At 50.9% G+C, this 15164-nt stretch overlaps 1 protein-coding gene across 5 annotated transcripts in view; it reads left to right on the forward strand.

The window, feature by feature from the left end:
• Window positions 1-15164, forward strand: part of ITSN1 (intersectin 1) — a 179492-nt gene that overhangs the window by 148086 nt on the left and 16242 nt on the right. For all 5 annotated transcript variants that reach the window (XM_081070736.1, XM_081070740.1, XM_081070743.1 and 2 more), the window contains 2 exons: window positions 11353-11474; window positions 13221-13327. In XM_081070736.1, coding sequence (XP_080926862.1) covers window positions 11353-11474; window positions 13221-13327 — 229 coding nt within the window. The remainder of the gene's footprint in view (window positions 1-11352; window positions 11475-13220; window positions 13328-15164) is intronic.

The following is a 15164-nucleotide window of genomic DNA, read 5'->3' on the forward strand; positions in this document are numbered from 1 at the left end:
AAAGACTGGAACGTTCAGCCCCCAAACATGCCAGAAGCTTGCTTTTTTTTTTTTTTTTAAAGCAGCCATGCAGCTCGGATAAAGGACGAGTGTCACTAGGGGAGCTTCCCCAAGGCACCGTCTCCACAGCAGCCACCCCCAGCTTAGAGGATGCGACGTGAATTCTCTCCCGCCCCACTGTGTACATACACCCTGAGATGCTCTCAGAGCCAGAGCTTTGGGCCTTGGATGAACTCTGCTCTGTTTGCTGGGCCTCCAACAGAGTGTGAGGCCCGCAATCTGCCCCTTTCTTTCCTCTCTGGGGCGTTACCTTGGAGTTCCGAGGCCCCCGTGGGAAGGCCTCCACAGAATCCTCTAATGGCCCTCCACTCATGTGGTCTCCGGTAGGAACCTTCACTCCACCCCATCCTCCGGGGGCAGAAATACTTCTGCTAGTTCTCCCCCTCCCCCAGACCATCCCTATGCTGTGTCAAAGGCTTGGACACTGCCTGTGAGACCAGGAGGGGCCCAGCCCACGTTTCCCCGGCAAGCAGCTCCTGTCCCTGAGAGTCATGGCTGAGAAATATGGAGCCTGGTAATAGGGCTGAGCTCAGTGGGATGCGAGCAGAAAAGGAACCTGCTCCCCTGAAGCTTGTCGGAAGGGGGGGTGACCCCAGCAGACATAAGCTAAATCATTTCAGCTAGTGGTGGGTGACTGAGGGTCAGGGCTATAGCGGGTGGGGTGGCCCCTCAAGGAGGCCTCTCTGGACCAGTGACATGGGGGTAGAGGTCTGACAGCAGAGAGGGAGTCAGTGTGCAGATCAAAGGGAGACGGTTCTAAGCCCGATGAACAGCAAGTGCAAAGGTCCTGAGGGCGAACGTTTCTTCAGCCCCTCCCATAAAGAAGCATCAGCCTTCTAACTGGTCTCTGTTCCACACTTGCCTCTTCTCCATATGGTGGGCAGAGAGGTATTTTCAAAATCCAACTGCTTCTGTTTAAAATCACCCAGGGGCTTCCCAGTCCTCATGGGATAAAGACCTAAATCTTGTAGTCGGTCTGCAAGGCCCTGCCTGATCTGCTCCTTTCTTCCACCCATCCGGCAGCCCCCTCTCCTGCTCTCTCCTCATTTATACCTATTTGTGCTCAACTTTTAGCGCAGCTCAGCCGTCACTTTCTCAGGGAAGCCTTCTCCCAACCAGGGTCTTCCTTTCTGGATTGCTAACAGGACCACCAATAGGTGGCTACTGTCATCTAAAAACCCGTTTTTCTGTCATCTAAAAACCCGGTTTCCAGCACCAAAATGTGTGGCAGGTTCAGAGGCCATGGGCCTCTGTAGCTTGCAGGAGGGGACACTGATGCTTGAAGAGGTGAAATCCCAGGCTGGGCCCCTTAAAGAGCTGGTCTCCAGTATCCCGGCGAACTTTCGAGTCACCATGACAACCTTCAACAACGTCTAGGCTTCTGTTGCCCCAATGGATTTCCACTGGCCCTCTTGAAAACTATCTCTTCTGACCTCCAAACCACTTGATGGAAAGGCCCGCTTTAATCACTGGTCCTCACTGTGGTGTCCGGGGCCCACACTGGGGAGGAGGTGCGGGGTGAGCAGACAGCATGGGCGTGGAGCTTTTTCCTGCGGTAGAGACCCATGACTCAGCCCCTCATCTTCCTCCCAGGGCTGTGTACCTGCATGTCCAATGGGAGGCGGTGCACAGGCTCAGATCCATGGACCCCCATCATTCAACTCCATCCTGCCTGTCGAGTCTGACCCAACCAGACCTTCCCTCTATCACCACAGTCTTCTCCCCACCTTCTTGCATCAAGCTGAAGCCACTGGTGGAAATATCCTCACTCCATCTTCCCTGTCTCCATCTGACCACCCTCACCCCTCTTCCTTTCTCTGCCATCAGGCCAGCTCCATTGACCTCCATGACTCAGCTCTTTGCTGAAGTCCTAGTTACTTGTCATAAATAAACACAAATGGATAGACTGATGCCTAGACACATAGATTCTCGTATTGCCCTAATTAGACTGTGAGCTCCTTGGGGACAAGGCCATATCCCAATAAGACCTACATATAATAGCACTAATAAGTAGTGATGTACCTCCCCTTGTGTGGTTTACAATTTCCAGATGCCTAGTCTCCCCCTTGGATTATAAACTGGGGGGTGGCATCGACCCCACACACGCACCTGTCACCCAGCGTGCCTCAGTCATGGCAGTTGTTCAGGAAGTGTTTGTGGTGGACAGTCCTGTGTGGCCCTGCCATTGTTCCACAGGCTCACCCCTTCCTCCCCAACTAGGCTGTGAGGGGAACGACACTCGGTGTTCAGTCCCCCTGCTGTGTGTGGCCAAGAACCCTGCACAAACCTATGGGTGGGGCAGCACCATCGTTTAAAAGATAAATTCACATGAGAAGACCTTGGAACAGGAAATGAGCTTATGACTTATAAGGTTTGTTATTCAGCATTCTTTTAACCACCCTCAACACAATATGCTTATGCATGAGTTTGGTTTTCTGTCTTCTCCCACTAGAATGGAAGCTCCACGAAAGCAGTGGTCTGAGCACATGCGTGCAGTTGCTGAAAATAAACAGGAAGTATCTTGGGTTCAGGTTGTCTCATGTGTCCTAACAGTTTGCTAAGTGAGGAGACCCCAGAGGACCAGGCTTTTCTTAGACCCTTGTGAAGAAAGTTCTGTTGGGATGAGAAGTACCCCTGCCCCTCTGGACCGCCCACAGCTGGTCTGGCCTCCAGAGCTTCCTGTGGTCTGGGGCTGCCTAGGACTGGTCAGCCGAAGGTCATTTTCAGAAAAGACCTGGCTGTCTCGACCCAGCCTGGCTGCCCATTACAGCCCCTGATAGCCTCAGGTTCCAAGGACAAGTGTCCTCTCAGCCAGGTCTTGCAGGAATGTACTGGGAGAGAACCGGGTATGGACCACCCACAGGCCCACTCTGAAAAGTTGGTGGTTTCCTTGTGATTCTCCATTTCCCAAGACATCAGGAGCGAAGGTTTTATTCCTGACAGAAATCACCATACGTCTCTGGATTCCGCTGTCCCATCCATAAGATGAGGTTGTTGAAGGAAGTGACCTTTTAAGCCCTGGCCCTAAAATTGAGGGTGAGGTGGTAGCAGTGCAGCCGCCAGGTCAGAGCGACAGGTTCTCTGGGCTCCGGGTTGCGGATGGCCTCAGAGGGATCGCATTCTGTGGTTAGAGCCACCACGCCCCTTTGCGCTTCAGTGACTCGCATTGGGCTGGATTTGGTTCCACAGTTGTGGCAACTTGTGCTGCATGCGCCTGGACAGATCTAATTCTCAAATCTCGCTTCCAATTCACACCAGGCGTCTTGATTGCCAATTTTCCTACTGATGGAGTGATACTCACTCTTGGTTGTACATCGGAACCCACTGGAAGCTTTACAAATTATGGACGCCTGGGTTGCATGCTGGCCTGTCAGATTTGATTGGTCTGGGGTCCAGTGGGGACATGGGGCTTTTGAAAAGCACCATAGGTGATCCTGACATGCAGCTGAACTCAAGTGCCACAGCCCTCATCCATCCTCCATGCAGCTGCCACGATGATTTTCCTGAAATACAGCCAAGACAAAAATACAGCCGCCTCACGCCAGGGTTCAAAGCCTCCTTGACTGTACTTCCCCACCTGTTTGGGGCCAAATTATGTCCCCCCAAATTCATGTCCTGAAGCCCTTACCCCTACTACCTCAGAATGTGAATGTATTTGGAGATAGGGCCTTCAACGAGGTGACTAAGTTACAGTGAGCCCCTGGGAGTGGGCCCTCATCCCATCTGACTGGTGTTCTCAGAAGAGGGAATTTGAGCACAACACGTCACTGGGGATGACCACGTGCAGAGGAAAGGCCATGTGAGGACACAGAGAGAAGGGGCCATCTGCCCGCCCACGAGAGGCCTCAGGAGAAACCAGCCCTGCCGGCACCTTGATCTTGGACTTCCAGCCTCCAGAACTGAAACAATAAATTTCTGTTGTCGAAGCCGACCGTCTGTGGAGCTGACTAATACGTCGTTTGTGCAGCAAGGCAAGAGGCACAGTGGTTTGAGAGCAGGATCTCTAAGGTCAGACCGCCTCTGCCATTTATTGACTGAGCCTTTGGCAAGTTACTTAACTTCACCGCAGTGCCTCAGTTTCCTTGACTGTTCAAAGGGGAATAACAACAATAGCTGCCAAATAGGAGGATTCAGTAAGTTCACGTACATAGTACAGTGCTTGGAACCGGTGGGCTCATGGTAGCATTCAGGATTAACTTTCCTTAACTCCCTGTGTCCACACAAGAGACGTCCAAACCTGTAGAGAATTTTTATGAGTTTTTTTGAGCCAAAATTGACAACAGTTGCCGGGAAGAGGTTCTCAAGAGCTTTGGAGAAGTTTTGCAGCTTCTCTGATGCATTTGAGATTAGGGAGGGGACGTAAGGAAGATTCCATGGAGGTGGGGGTTGGATTACAGGATGGTTAGATGATTATGTCCTCTCTTGAGCGGGGCTTACACCCTCGAGGGGTATTACTTCAGGTATTTCAAAGGTGTATTAACCTAGATGCACAAGAACAATGGGCAGGCTGGCTTAAAAACCTTTCACTAAAGAAGTTACAGGCCTGGGGCGTGACTACCCACCATGACCTGCCCACTTAGGAATTTATGGTTTGTCACACCATCCCTTTTTCGACCACACCTGTTAGCCCAGCATCTGCTTCTCTCTTCACCTGTTTCCTGGGGTCCAGGCACTCCTCTCTTACTCCCCTTTCCTGCGATGCTTGCTCTGCTTGGATCCTTCGCTTCTACCCACCCAGGCTGACATTTGCCTGATGAAGCCCACCTCAAATTCCTCCTCCTCAGGAAAATAGTGCCCGAACCCTCTAGACAAAACTGCTGCCTCCTCCCTCGTAGTCCCATAAAAGTGTTTGTCCTTGTAACACCCCAAATTACCTTGTGTACCCAAAGGATTCATTTATGACCGCTACATCAGATACCTAAACGATTGTAGAATAGCACACATGGAAAGCAGAAACTCAGGAAGAAAGGAAAACAAGGGTGGTGACATCAATGGGGCCAGGAATGAGCTAACAAATGCATACCATAGGGTACTTGATGCCACGCCAGGAATTCCCGTGTCAGTTATAAAGCCATGAATGATACGCCTTTAATAAAATAAATTGCTAACATTCGTATTTATGGAAAATAAAGCGATGACTTATCCCGGAATCATTTGATTTTTACCACTTCTCATAGCCATTCAACTGCTTGACATCCCATGTAAACCGGATTCCTCTTCCTGGGAGAAAATTCAGTTTATCCGGAAACCACAATGGCATTTTTAAGCTTCTGGGTTATGACCGAGTGCAGCTGAGCAGAAACCACCAGCTTCATGGGGCCTGGGGAGTCCCCAGGCCTGGGCTCACCTGGGCATAAGGCATAGGGGGGGATTGGTGCCATCAGGTGGTATTCCACAGGCCTCTGTGCCCAGCTGGCGTGAGACCCCATAAAAATCCAGGCTTAGGGACTGGCAACTCTGAGGTCTCAAGGACTGATAACAACCGCAGAGATTCCCTCAGCGAGGTGCCTGCAACTCGGTGAGGATCACAATCTGCATGGGGTGCCTGAGCCTCCAGTAAACCAAGGCTCCCGGAGGACAAGAACCCATCCTGCTTCATTCATCACCAAATCTCAGCCCTGGATGCAGTGGCTGCCACCCCACACATGACAGTCTGCCTGGGAGCTAGAGGGAGGGCAGCACAATTGGATTCATTTCCAGAGACTCAAGTGTCACCTTTAGGGGATGTGGGCTCACCTGGCAGGAGAGACCAGGGCATGAGGCCCCCGTTTCCTACGATCAGGCCAACCCTGGAGAAGTCTTCAGAATACAGGAGCCCCAAGAACCTAGGTAACCTGCATTCTGCTGAGCCAGGGCCATTTAGCCAGAGGATTGGGGCCGTATGTCCCCAGAGCTGCTGGTATAGCCTCTCCCTTGAAAATGAAAAACCATCGCCTGAATTTGTATGAGTACATTGCTGATTGGTACCCAGCTCTCTCCTCCGGTCCTTCTGGCCTAACAACCTCTGTAATCTACTTCCCACCTCATCTCCCACAGTGTCTCTGCATTTACCTGGCTTGCTGGCCCCCACACCCTCAACATAATGGCGTGTCCGCCTGGCCATATGGAAACCCAGCACAAGTTGGACCTCCTTGCAGAACCCTGCTCCCTTGGGACAAAGAGCATTTACTCTTCTGAGTCCTACAGTGCCGCCATCAGCACAGCTCACAGGTCCATTCTTTGTTGCTTGCTATTTTAAATTTAATTTTCCTGTCGAGTCTCCCCAAGGGCTGCGAGTTTCCTTGAGGACAAGGACATTATCTTGCTTATTTCTGTTTCTCTTGGACTTCATAGGAACTTAATAAATATTTATTGACCAACTTATTGTATATGTTGGCTCTTTCATAACAGGAGCAAGGCCAGTTTATTTGCTTTGTTCAGTGGCCAGCTTGCTGTGGGGACTGGCTTGGTTTTCAAAATTATGGTCCTTTTTGGGAAAGGAAGGAGAACGGTTGGAGGGGTCGGAGACGGGCGACGCTCACTTTTTACCCTAAATACTTCTGTATTCTTTGAACTGTTTACAAGAAGGATGCATGCATATATTACTTTTGTAATAAAATAATTCATTTAGATTAGGCTTGTCATATGAACATTGTCCCGTGGAAGGTCGAGATGGCCTTTTTGAGTAAGATTTTCCCATACTTTTTTCCAGTGCCCCAGATCAAATCCTCTCAAAGGGTCATTGTAGCTCTCTCCATTTTGTAAATGGGTCTAACTATATGAACTTATAAGGGATAGCACATAGATTAGGAATTTTGTGTAAGCTATAATTGGGGATCAGTTTTAACTGCCTGGAGTCTTTTGCAATATTATCTCAGCTGCGAGAGGATTATACTTAGTTATAAGAATCCCTTCACATCAAGATGTCCATGAAAAGTTTTTTCACCAGAAAAGGGAGCCAGCAAACCATGTTTATCCTGGTTCCCAAAGGAGCGAGGGACCACGTCCCTCCACCCCTAAAGAAAACTCTCTGATTTGAAATGTCTTTTCCATTTACCCTGCTCTGAATAATGGAGTTTTTAAACTCTCGTGTTTTTCTAAATACTAAATTTTCAAAGGAAGGATATTTTTGAGGTCCACATGCCTATTTCAAGTCTTTACTGGTTCTCTTGGTCTGGCATTTACCAGCAAAAATTTTAAAAACAGTGTCCTATGGGTCAGTTCAGTAGCTGAAAAGACAATTCCAAGCCAACGTCATTGGCGCATAATGCTGAGACAAATCTCTCCACAAAATCTTTGCTTTTGATTGTGTTCTGGGGTCTGGAGAGGCCATCTAGGCCATCTCCCCATCTCCAGGAAGAATGGTAGGTGGACCTGCAGGGGACAGAATGTGTTGAGGGAAACAGCTCAGACTTCTCAGCTCCATCGGCTCTGGCTTGGGCCTGCTGGCTGGTTTGACTGCCAAGGCCAGAATTCCCCGAGGAGGAGCCATGCAGCCTCCACACACCCCCGACCCACATGAGCAGACCTACAATTCACCCTGAACTGGCTCCAGCACCTGGGAGTCTTGGACCGATGGCCCAAATCCACCCTGGACCTTCTGCTTGTACTCTGGCTCTGAGCTTCTTCAAAACTGCATGTGTGCAACTTGAAGACTCAGAAGAACTTCTGAAATCCAAAACAAGCCAGTTCCTGTCATCGTTCCTCTGGTTCCTCAGTCATTCTAAGCGTGTCTTCTGGTCACTTGCACCAGCCTTGCTGTAGAGTGTAATTCTGGTCTGGTTGGGTTGTCAGTTTCTAGTAAGGTGACTGTTTCTCAATGGGATGCTGCTGACCTCTGGGGTGAGCCGTTCTCTATCCTGTATATTGTAGGCCATCTGGCCGCCCCGCTCCAATCCACCAAATTCCAGCAATCAGCTCCAGTCATTATGACAACCAAGAATCCATTCGCAGCTTGGGTTTGAAGGAGGGTACAGTAAAACCCTCCGCCTGCTGGGGAGCAGTACCACCTTCATCCTGTGGAGAGCAGTACCACTCTCAGCCGGGGAGAGCAGTACCACCTTGGGAGGGTGGGGGAGTGGCAGTATCACCCTCATCCTGGGGAGGGCAGTACCATCTCCAGCTTGGGGGAACAGTATCATTCTCAGCCTGGTGGGAGAACAGAAACAGCCTCAGCCTTGTGGGGGGGTTGCAATTCCACCCCCAGTTGAGGACCACTGAACCCCAAGGTTCTTAGCTGTATACTCTGGAAGACAGGCATCTCCTTTTCCAACAGCACCCAGCAGTTAGTGCCAGACTCATGGTAGGGCATCAGGAAATATCTGTCAAGTTATTTGCTCACAATAATGAACGAATACAAGACATCCAGGAACAAGCTTGAAGAAGGACTATGGACCCTATAAAACGCTGTGCAAAATGTGTGTGTATGCTGTGTGCGTCGGACACGTGTTTTCTGGGGCAAGAGTTTATATTATAGCATCCATCAAATTCCCCAAGGGAATTTGTGACCTAAAGGGACAGACGTTTGAAGACTGGCCCAACCAGTGTCCACTACTAGCCTGATGTGTGTGTCCCTGCAAACACCACTGCACAGTGCTTGTGGTTTTAGAACTGCAGCTCTGTACCAATATGCTGCTATCCCTGCAGACAGGAATGTCCTAGAAATTCCAGGGGGATGCTGCTTCTGTGAATTCACCCAAGTCCTTGTAACGGAAGGGCTGCATTCCTCCCTTTACCAAGAAATGGCCTTAGTCCTGGGCCCTTTGACTCACTAACAGGCAGGTTTGGTAAAATAGGGCAGGGACGAGATGTGTTCCTCCCCAACTCAAGAATATTTCCTGGGTGGCTTTCCTAATGAAAGCCAAGAAAATTGGTGACATTGCTTAGCTGCCTGTAAGCCGGAGCTCACACAGCAGCTGGGCAGAGGCCGGCTGAATGGAAGAGTGAGCAGTCGTGACTTGCTTCCTTTCTGACAGTCCATTGTTGATGTCATTGGCTTAATAAAACACAAGCAACGCCCCGAAGCAGGAAGAGCAGCTGGGCCAGGCTTGCGGCTGCAGAGGGCCTCATTCCAGATACATCTGCAGATCTGCCTGAAGGTTCGCACTCAGCTTGTGGCCCCGCGGAATGATAGGTTGGCTGCATTGCAGTGGCTTTGAATGAGGCCTGGATGGATGGAGGCGGAAGGTGTAAACATAATGAGGGCTCATCCTTGCTGCTTTTCCGGCATCCATCCGCCTGTCCCGGGATCGTCCTGTCTCAGGAAGGGAAGCTACAGCATTCCAGGAAAGACATTTGGCCAGGGAAGGGGACACAACTGAGGGCTGGAGTTAATCTTGAGCAGGTGGAACATTTGCCAAGAAGTCTATGATATCACTTGTCCCAGAGGGACCATTCTATTTGCAGAAGCTTGCAGCGTATAGGCTAGATCAGTCATGAGAAGATAGAAACTCTGAGGAACCCCTGGTAGTTCTGAGCAGGCTTCTCAAACTTGAGTGCACCTGAAATTATCACCTGGAGAGCTTGTTAAATCAGATTCCAATTCCAGACAGTCTATTCATCAGGGGCCTGATAATTTGCATTTCTAACATGCTCCCGCTGGAGCATGTCAGAGGCTGATGCCGCCGCTGGAGCTGGAAACACACTTTGAGAACCACTGGTCCCACCAAGGGGTTTCATGCTGCTCCATTGCGCCCCCTTGTGGGGAGGAGAAGGGATGAGAAAAACAAATGAACAGGACTCCATGCTCCCATCCCCACCCCTAGGCAGGAGGCCTCCCAGTCTATCTACTGTACAAATCTGATTTCTGTGATTAAATGAGGACCCCCTAAAAAAAAGGAAGGGGTGACCACTGGCCTGGAAGAGGTGGGTCCAGGCCTGCCTGAGGGGTGTTCCCCAAAACTGAACCTCCCCTCCTCATTCCAGTGTGTGTGTGTCACAGGGCAGCATCTGCCGATAACCCAAGAACATTTGAAGCAACCACAAACCCAATGAACCAGCCAATTGAGTGGAGACAAAGGCGGGCACCACCTCACCCATCTCAGGTTGCGGAGCCATTCCCTTGGGCATCTTTGGCCACAGCAGGGGTCTGGTGCCCAGCTGCGTGCAGCTGGAAGGATTTCCCTTTCTGCCTGCAGGCTCACTGCTCAGCTTCCACAGGCAGAGGCAGCCGCCTGGTCCAGGAGAGCTGAGCCAGCACTGGATGGTCCCCAGGCCCGGCAGGAGCCTCAGCACAACCATTCCACCCCCCAAAACCAACTTTATGTCCTGCCTGTAGCTCGGACTCAACACCAGTGTTCTAGCATAGAGCCCAGTGTCTGGGGTTTACCTGTCGGGGATCAACTCGGCTTCATCACCCCCAGCTGAGAGATCTTGTGTGAGCCTTAGTTTCCTTGCCTGTAGAACGGAGGTGATTGCAGTATCTACATGAGTGTTAAACATAGCTGCCGATGTAAAGCTCTTTGTACCGTGCCTGGCGTGATGTGAGCCCTCAGGAAATGGGGGCCAATTTTCCTACATCTTCTCTCTTATTTCTTTTATGATAAAGCAGGTTTTGATAAAGCAGGAGTGAGCCACCTGGTTTATCGTGCTAGAGCTGTTGTAACAAATGACCACAAACTGGGTGGCCTAAAACAACAGAAATTAATTTTCTCATAGTTCTGGAGACGAGAAGTAGAAAGTCAAGGTGTCGTCAGGGTCGCGTTCCTCTAAACTAAAGGCTTCAGGGAAGAATTTGTTCCGTGCCTTTCTCTTAGCTGCTGATCGCTGCTCGCAATCCTTGGGGTTCCTTGGCTTGTGGATGTATCATGCTTGTCTCTGCCTCTATCACCATGTGGCCTTCTTTCTGTCTGTCTCTTGTCTCATGTTCTTTTTTCTTTAATTTTTAAAAATGTATTTTTTTCAATTGCCATCGACATACATTGTTATATTAGTTTTAGGTTACAAAATAGCATAGTGATTAGACAGTTATTTACCTCCCAAAGTGGTCACCCCAATAAGTCTGTTACCCATCTGTCACTGTAGATGTTATTCGTTTCCTTATGAGGACACGAGTCATATTGGATTAGGGCCCACCCTGAGTATGACTTCATCTTGATTTGATGATATCTGCAGAGATAAGGTCACAGTCACAGGGAGCAGGGCTTAGCACTGGAACATATCTTTTAAGGGGGAACACAGTTCGACCCACAACAACACTGCCTGACTGCGGTGAGAACACAGGGCCCGGCTGTGAGCCCCGGGGCATCAGCACCGTGAAGCTGTGTGGGCTCCCCCAGACTTGGACTAAATTGTCCTGATGGTTGTGTTTTCCAGGGTGTTCAGACTTACATCTCTTGGATATGTTGACCCCAACTGAAAGAAAACGACAAGGGTACATCCACGAGCTCATTGTCACGGAGGAGAAGTATGTGAATGACCTGCAGCTGGTCACAGAGGTAACAGCAGCTATGGGTGCCAGCGGGTACCATGGGCACTGGCAGAGGGTGGGGAGTAGAGGGGGGTTCTGCCAAGGAGGCCTATGTCCTGATTCTGAGCCTGAGAAGGTTTTGGATGTGTGGGGAGCATCTGGACAGTAAACCACATAGGAGACCCTCACCCAGGAGAAGACGGTGACATTCTCACCCTTGGCCAACTCTGAGTCCTGCCTGCAGGGGGGCAGGGATCACTCAGGCCAAAGGACAGGTGAGTCCGTGAGGCACTGCGTGCGCAGAGACACATGGGCTGTGAACTGGGGGTCCAGGTCCACGCAGTTACAGCTCAGCCACAACTAGAGAAAGTCACATCTTCCCCTGGCCCTCAGAGTTGGCATCTGAAAGTAGCAGCCATCTGGCAACTGTCTCAACTCATTCCTAGTGCTACATATTGCCTCTGAGAGAAGTGTTGCTGAGAATGAAGACGTTTCCTGGGCGCCGCCTGTCGCTGGGCACTGCCTGTCCCGGATGACATCTCATTTTGTCTCTCCTGCTAGGTAGCCCTTGAAGGGCCTTAGCCACCCTGTCCAGAAGGATGGGGACGTGCAGAGTTGGGGAACCATGCTTCGCAAGAAGCCTTTTGTCCACACACCGGAGAAGTTACCAGATGAGGGCATTTGCAGAACTGAATTTCAGGGTCACTCTGCAATTTGGAAAGTACTGTCATAATTCAGAAATTCCTTCCCCTCCCCCCACACCAGCCCCCTTGCCACCTAGCAATTGTGGAACCATTTCTGACAGTCTTAACAACCAGGAAAGACGTGACTCGGCCGCACAGTGTTGAATGAATACAGAATGCAGGATGGGTTGCTGGCCCACAAGACCACTATTAATGCATAGAAAGTGTGAGTTCAAATTTAAAAAAGACACTTGGCTGTCACTAAATATACAGTCTAGGATGTCTAGGATGTGTGCGTCACCCCCTTGGATATGGCACCTTTTTGCAGTGGCCTGGTGTAGCCCAGGTTCAACATCAGCTTAAGGACTCAGGAAGAGTAGGGCTCCCAGGGAGCAGCCTCAGTGCAGCCACGTTTACTTAAAGACAGGCTGCCTCCATCCCTACAGAACCTTCATGACAGCGGCCTGCCTCCAGTGGCAGGCAATAACTCTTTGTGGGCAGGGGCTCACCACATGGGTTATGGGTTATGGGGGATATCTGTGAGTTCCTGCAAGTCACCCAACCACATGGAGCTTGGGTGGGCCCATTTATTTCCCAGAGCCCAGGAGAGGAGCCTCGCCCACCCTGTACCAGGCCTGCACATGCTGGCCCTGTGCCAGGCACAGCCCAGGCTGAGAGCAGAGCAATGGAGTCTGCCACCCAGGCTGCTTGTTGGAGGCTGCGGGAAGCTGCTCCCCCAGGAAGCCCAAGGCTTGACGGCAGGAGGCACTGCAACGAGGATGAAGGGGTCGCCCATACCCACATGCATCTTTCAGCCCCCCACTTTTCCCACTGTGCCCATGTCTTGCCCGCAGGCAGAAGACTCTGTGAGGCTTTGTCCTGGTGCAGTCGCCTCCCTTGCTGCACAGCGCAGACCTGATGGGGGCCATCTGCTTCAGAAATCTCTGCAGAGATGTGGGGCGCCCTGCACCTGGGCCTCCCAGCAAAGCTGCCGACGCCTTGGTCCTTTGCGTTGCTCTGAACAGATCTGCGCGCGCGTTTGAGTTGTAAGCTAACTGCTTTCTGAACTGCTTCGTTTTCTGCATCTGTAGATCTTTCAGAAACCCCTGACGGAGTCTGAGCTGCTGACAGAAAAAGAGGGTGCTATGATTTTTGTTAACTGGAAGGAGCTGATTATGTGTAATATCAAACTGCTGAAGTAAGCCTCTCTCCTCTAATCCCAGCCTCGCTTTGCCCCTGGGCTCTCACACACTACCGCGTCCGCGCAGGTTCATCCGTGTGGCCCCCCCATGCATGCCTCTCTGTGTTTCTTTCTGCCTTTTCGCTCATTTCTACTCACAAGCGCCATTGCTCGTTTTTTTGCTCTGATGCCTCCCCAAACACCCCCGCCCCTCCCAAATTTCATGGTGGAGAGAGTTAATCGCCATGGCACCCCACATTCTGCTTGTACTGTGGCTCTAGAATTTCCAGCGCTAGGCCGATTCCGGGTCCATCTCAGGCCACGGGGCAGCCCACCCGCCTTCCCTCAGACCTGGGTCTCTATGGCCAATATTGGTCTCCTGAAGCACCTTGGCGCCTGTGGGTGGCAAGGGTGGAACCATTCACTGCCCACTTCAGCAGCATGTTCAGGATAGCGCTCCGAGAAGCTGGCCCGGAGTGTAGATATTTTCTTCCTGGTTTAGTTCTCAGACGCAGCTGCTGGGCTGAGGAGAGACACTGGGCCAGGGGTCAGGAGACCTTGGTTTGGAGTCCAACTCACTGCCCTTCCTCTTTGAGACTGAGTTTCGCTACCTGGAAACTGAGAGGATCGGATGACATCATCACCAAAGTCCCTTCCAGTTCTACAAATGTGTGTCCACCAGGCCCTCATTATAATGCACTTGCTAGAACGCAGATTAAGTCCATGGTGACACAGCCAGCTGGGAGGAAGGGCCACTCTCTCCCTGGGCTCGAGGATGAAGCACAGCCCCCCGACTCCCCGGAACTTGGGTCCATTCCTAATCTCTATGTTCACATATTTCGGAAGTGGCTGTTTCCTAAACGTGGTCCCTGTGTTGTTCTCATAAGGTCATTTCAAGTCCCCACGTTCTTGAGTGTGTGTCTGGGAGTGGATGAGGGTTGGAGAGAGACGGCACAGTGACATAGATGTGAGAAATATATATCACATCTGCTCTTTCTAGAACACAAATAATCAAAGACGACCCCAGGGGGTTTTACAGAAAGTATTTTCATTATCCTCCTTGAGGAGGCAGCTCTAGAATCTTCTGAGCTTAGGTCTGGGTCAAACTCAGGTTCACATCCTGCTGTTACCCACCAGCTCTGTGTCTTTGGGCAAGTCACTTAACGTTCGCTGGGCCTCAGTGTTCTCATCTGTAATATGGGGATGAGAGTAGTACCCACCACATGGGGTTCTTATTAGGGGACCTTTAGACTGTGAGTGTCTGGTCCATAGTAAGTGCTGGGTTTGGGCCCTGGGGACCCCGGTGGGGGGGGGGGTTAAGTACCCACCCTCCCTTTGGAGAGAGGCTCCCCAGTCGCCTGGGGAAAAGGGGGTTAGTTAACCCCTGAACCTACGAATACTATTAGGTTGATGCAAAAGTCATTGCAGTTTAAATGGTTAAAAATAATTGCAAAAACCGCGATTACTTTTGCACCAAGCTAATAAGCCTAAAGTGTTGGATTCAAGTTGTTTTAAAATAGTCACAAAGGTTTTCTGTTGAAACTATACCTACAACTTAAAACCGCTTTTCCTTGGGCTGCTATCAGTCGAGGGTGGGGGAGGTGGGAGATGTTTCTGATGTCCCCATGTGCCTCGACGTGGTTGGCCTGAGGAAAACTGTGCTTCTGGCATTGCTCGCCCTGCCCGCATTCTCTCCCCTCCCTCCTGCTCCTGTCAGGGGAACAGACACCCCTTTCCTGAGCTCAGTTGGGGCCAGGCCTGCCTCTCCTCCTTTCTGTTAGTGCTGATGTGCTCACAGCCCTGGACGTAGGAATCGAGAGTGCAGTTACAGCTGGCAAACAAGGCCCAGAGAGGT

This window comes from Rhinolophus hipposideros (assembly GCF_964194185.1).
Source record: "Rhinolophus hipposideros genome assembly, chromosome: 2".
Taxonomy (NCBI): domain Eukaryota; kingdom Metazoa; phylum Chordata; class Mammalia; order Chiroptera; family Rhinolophidae; genus Rhinolophus; species Rhinolophus hipposideros.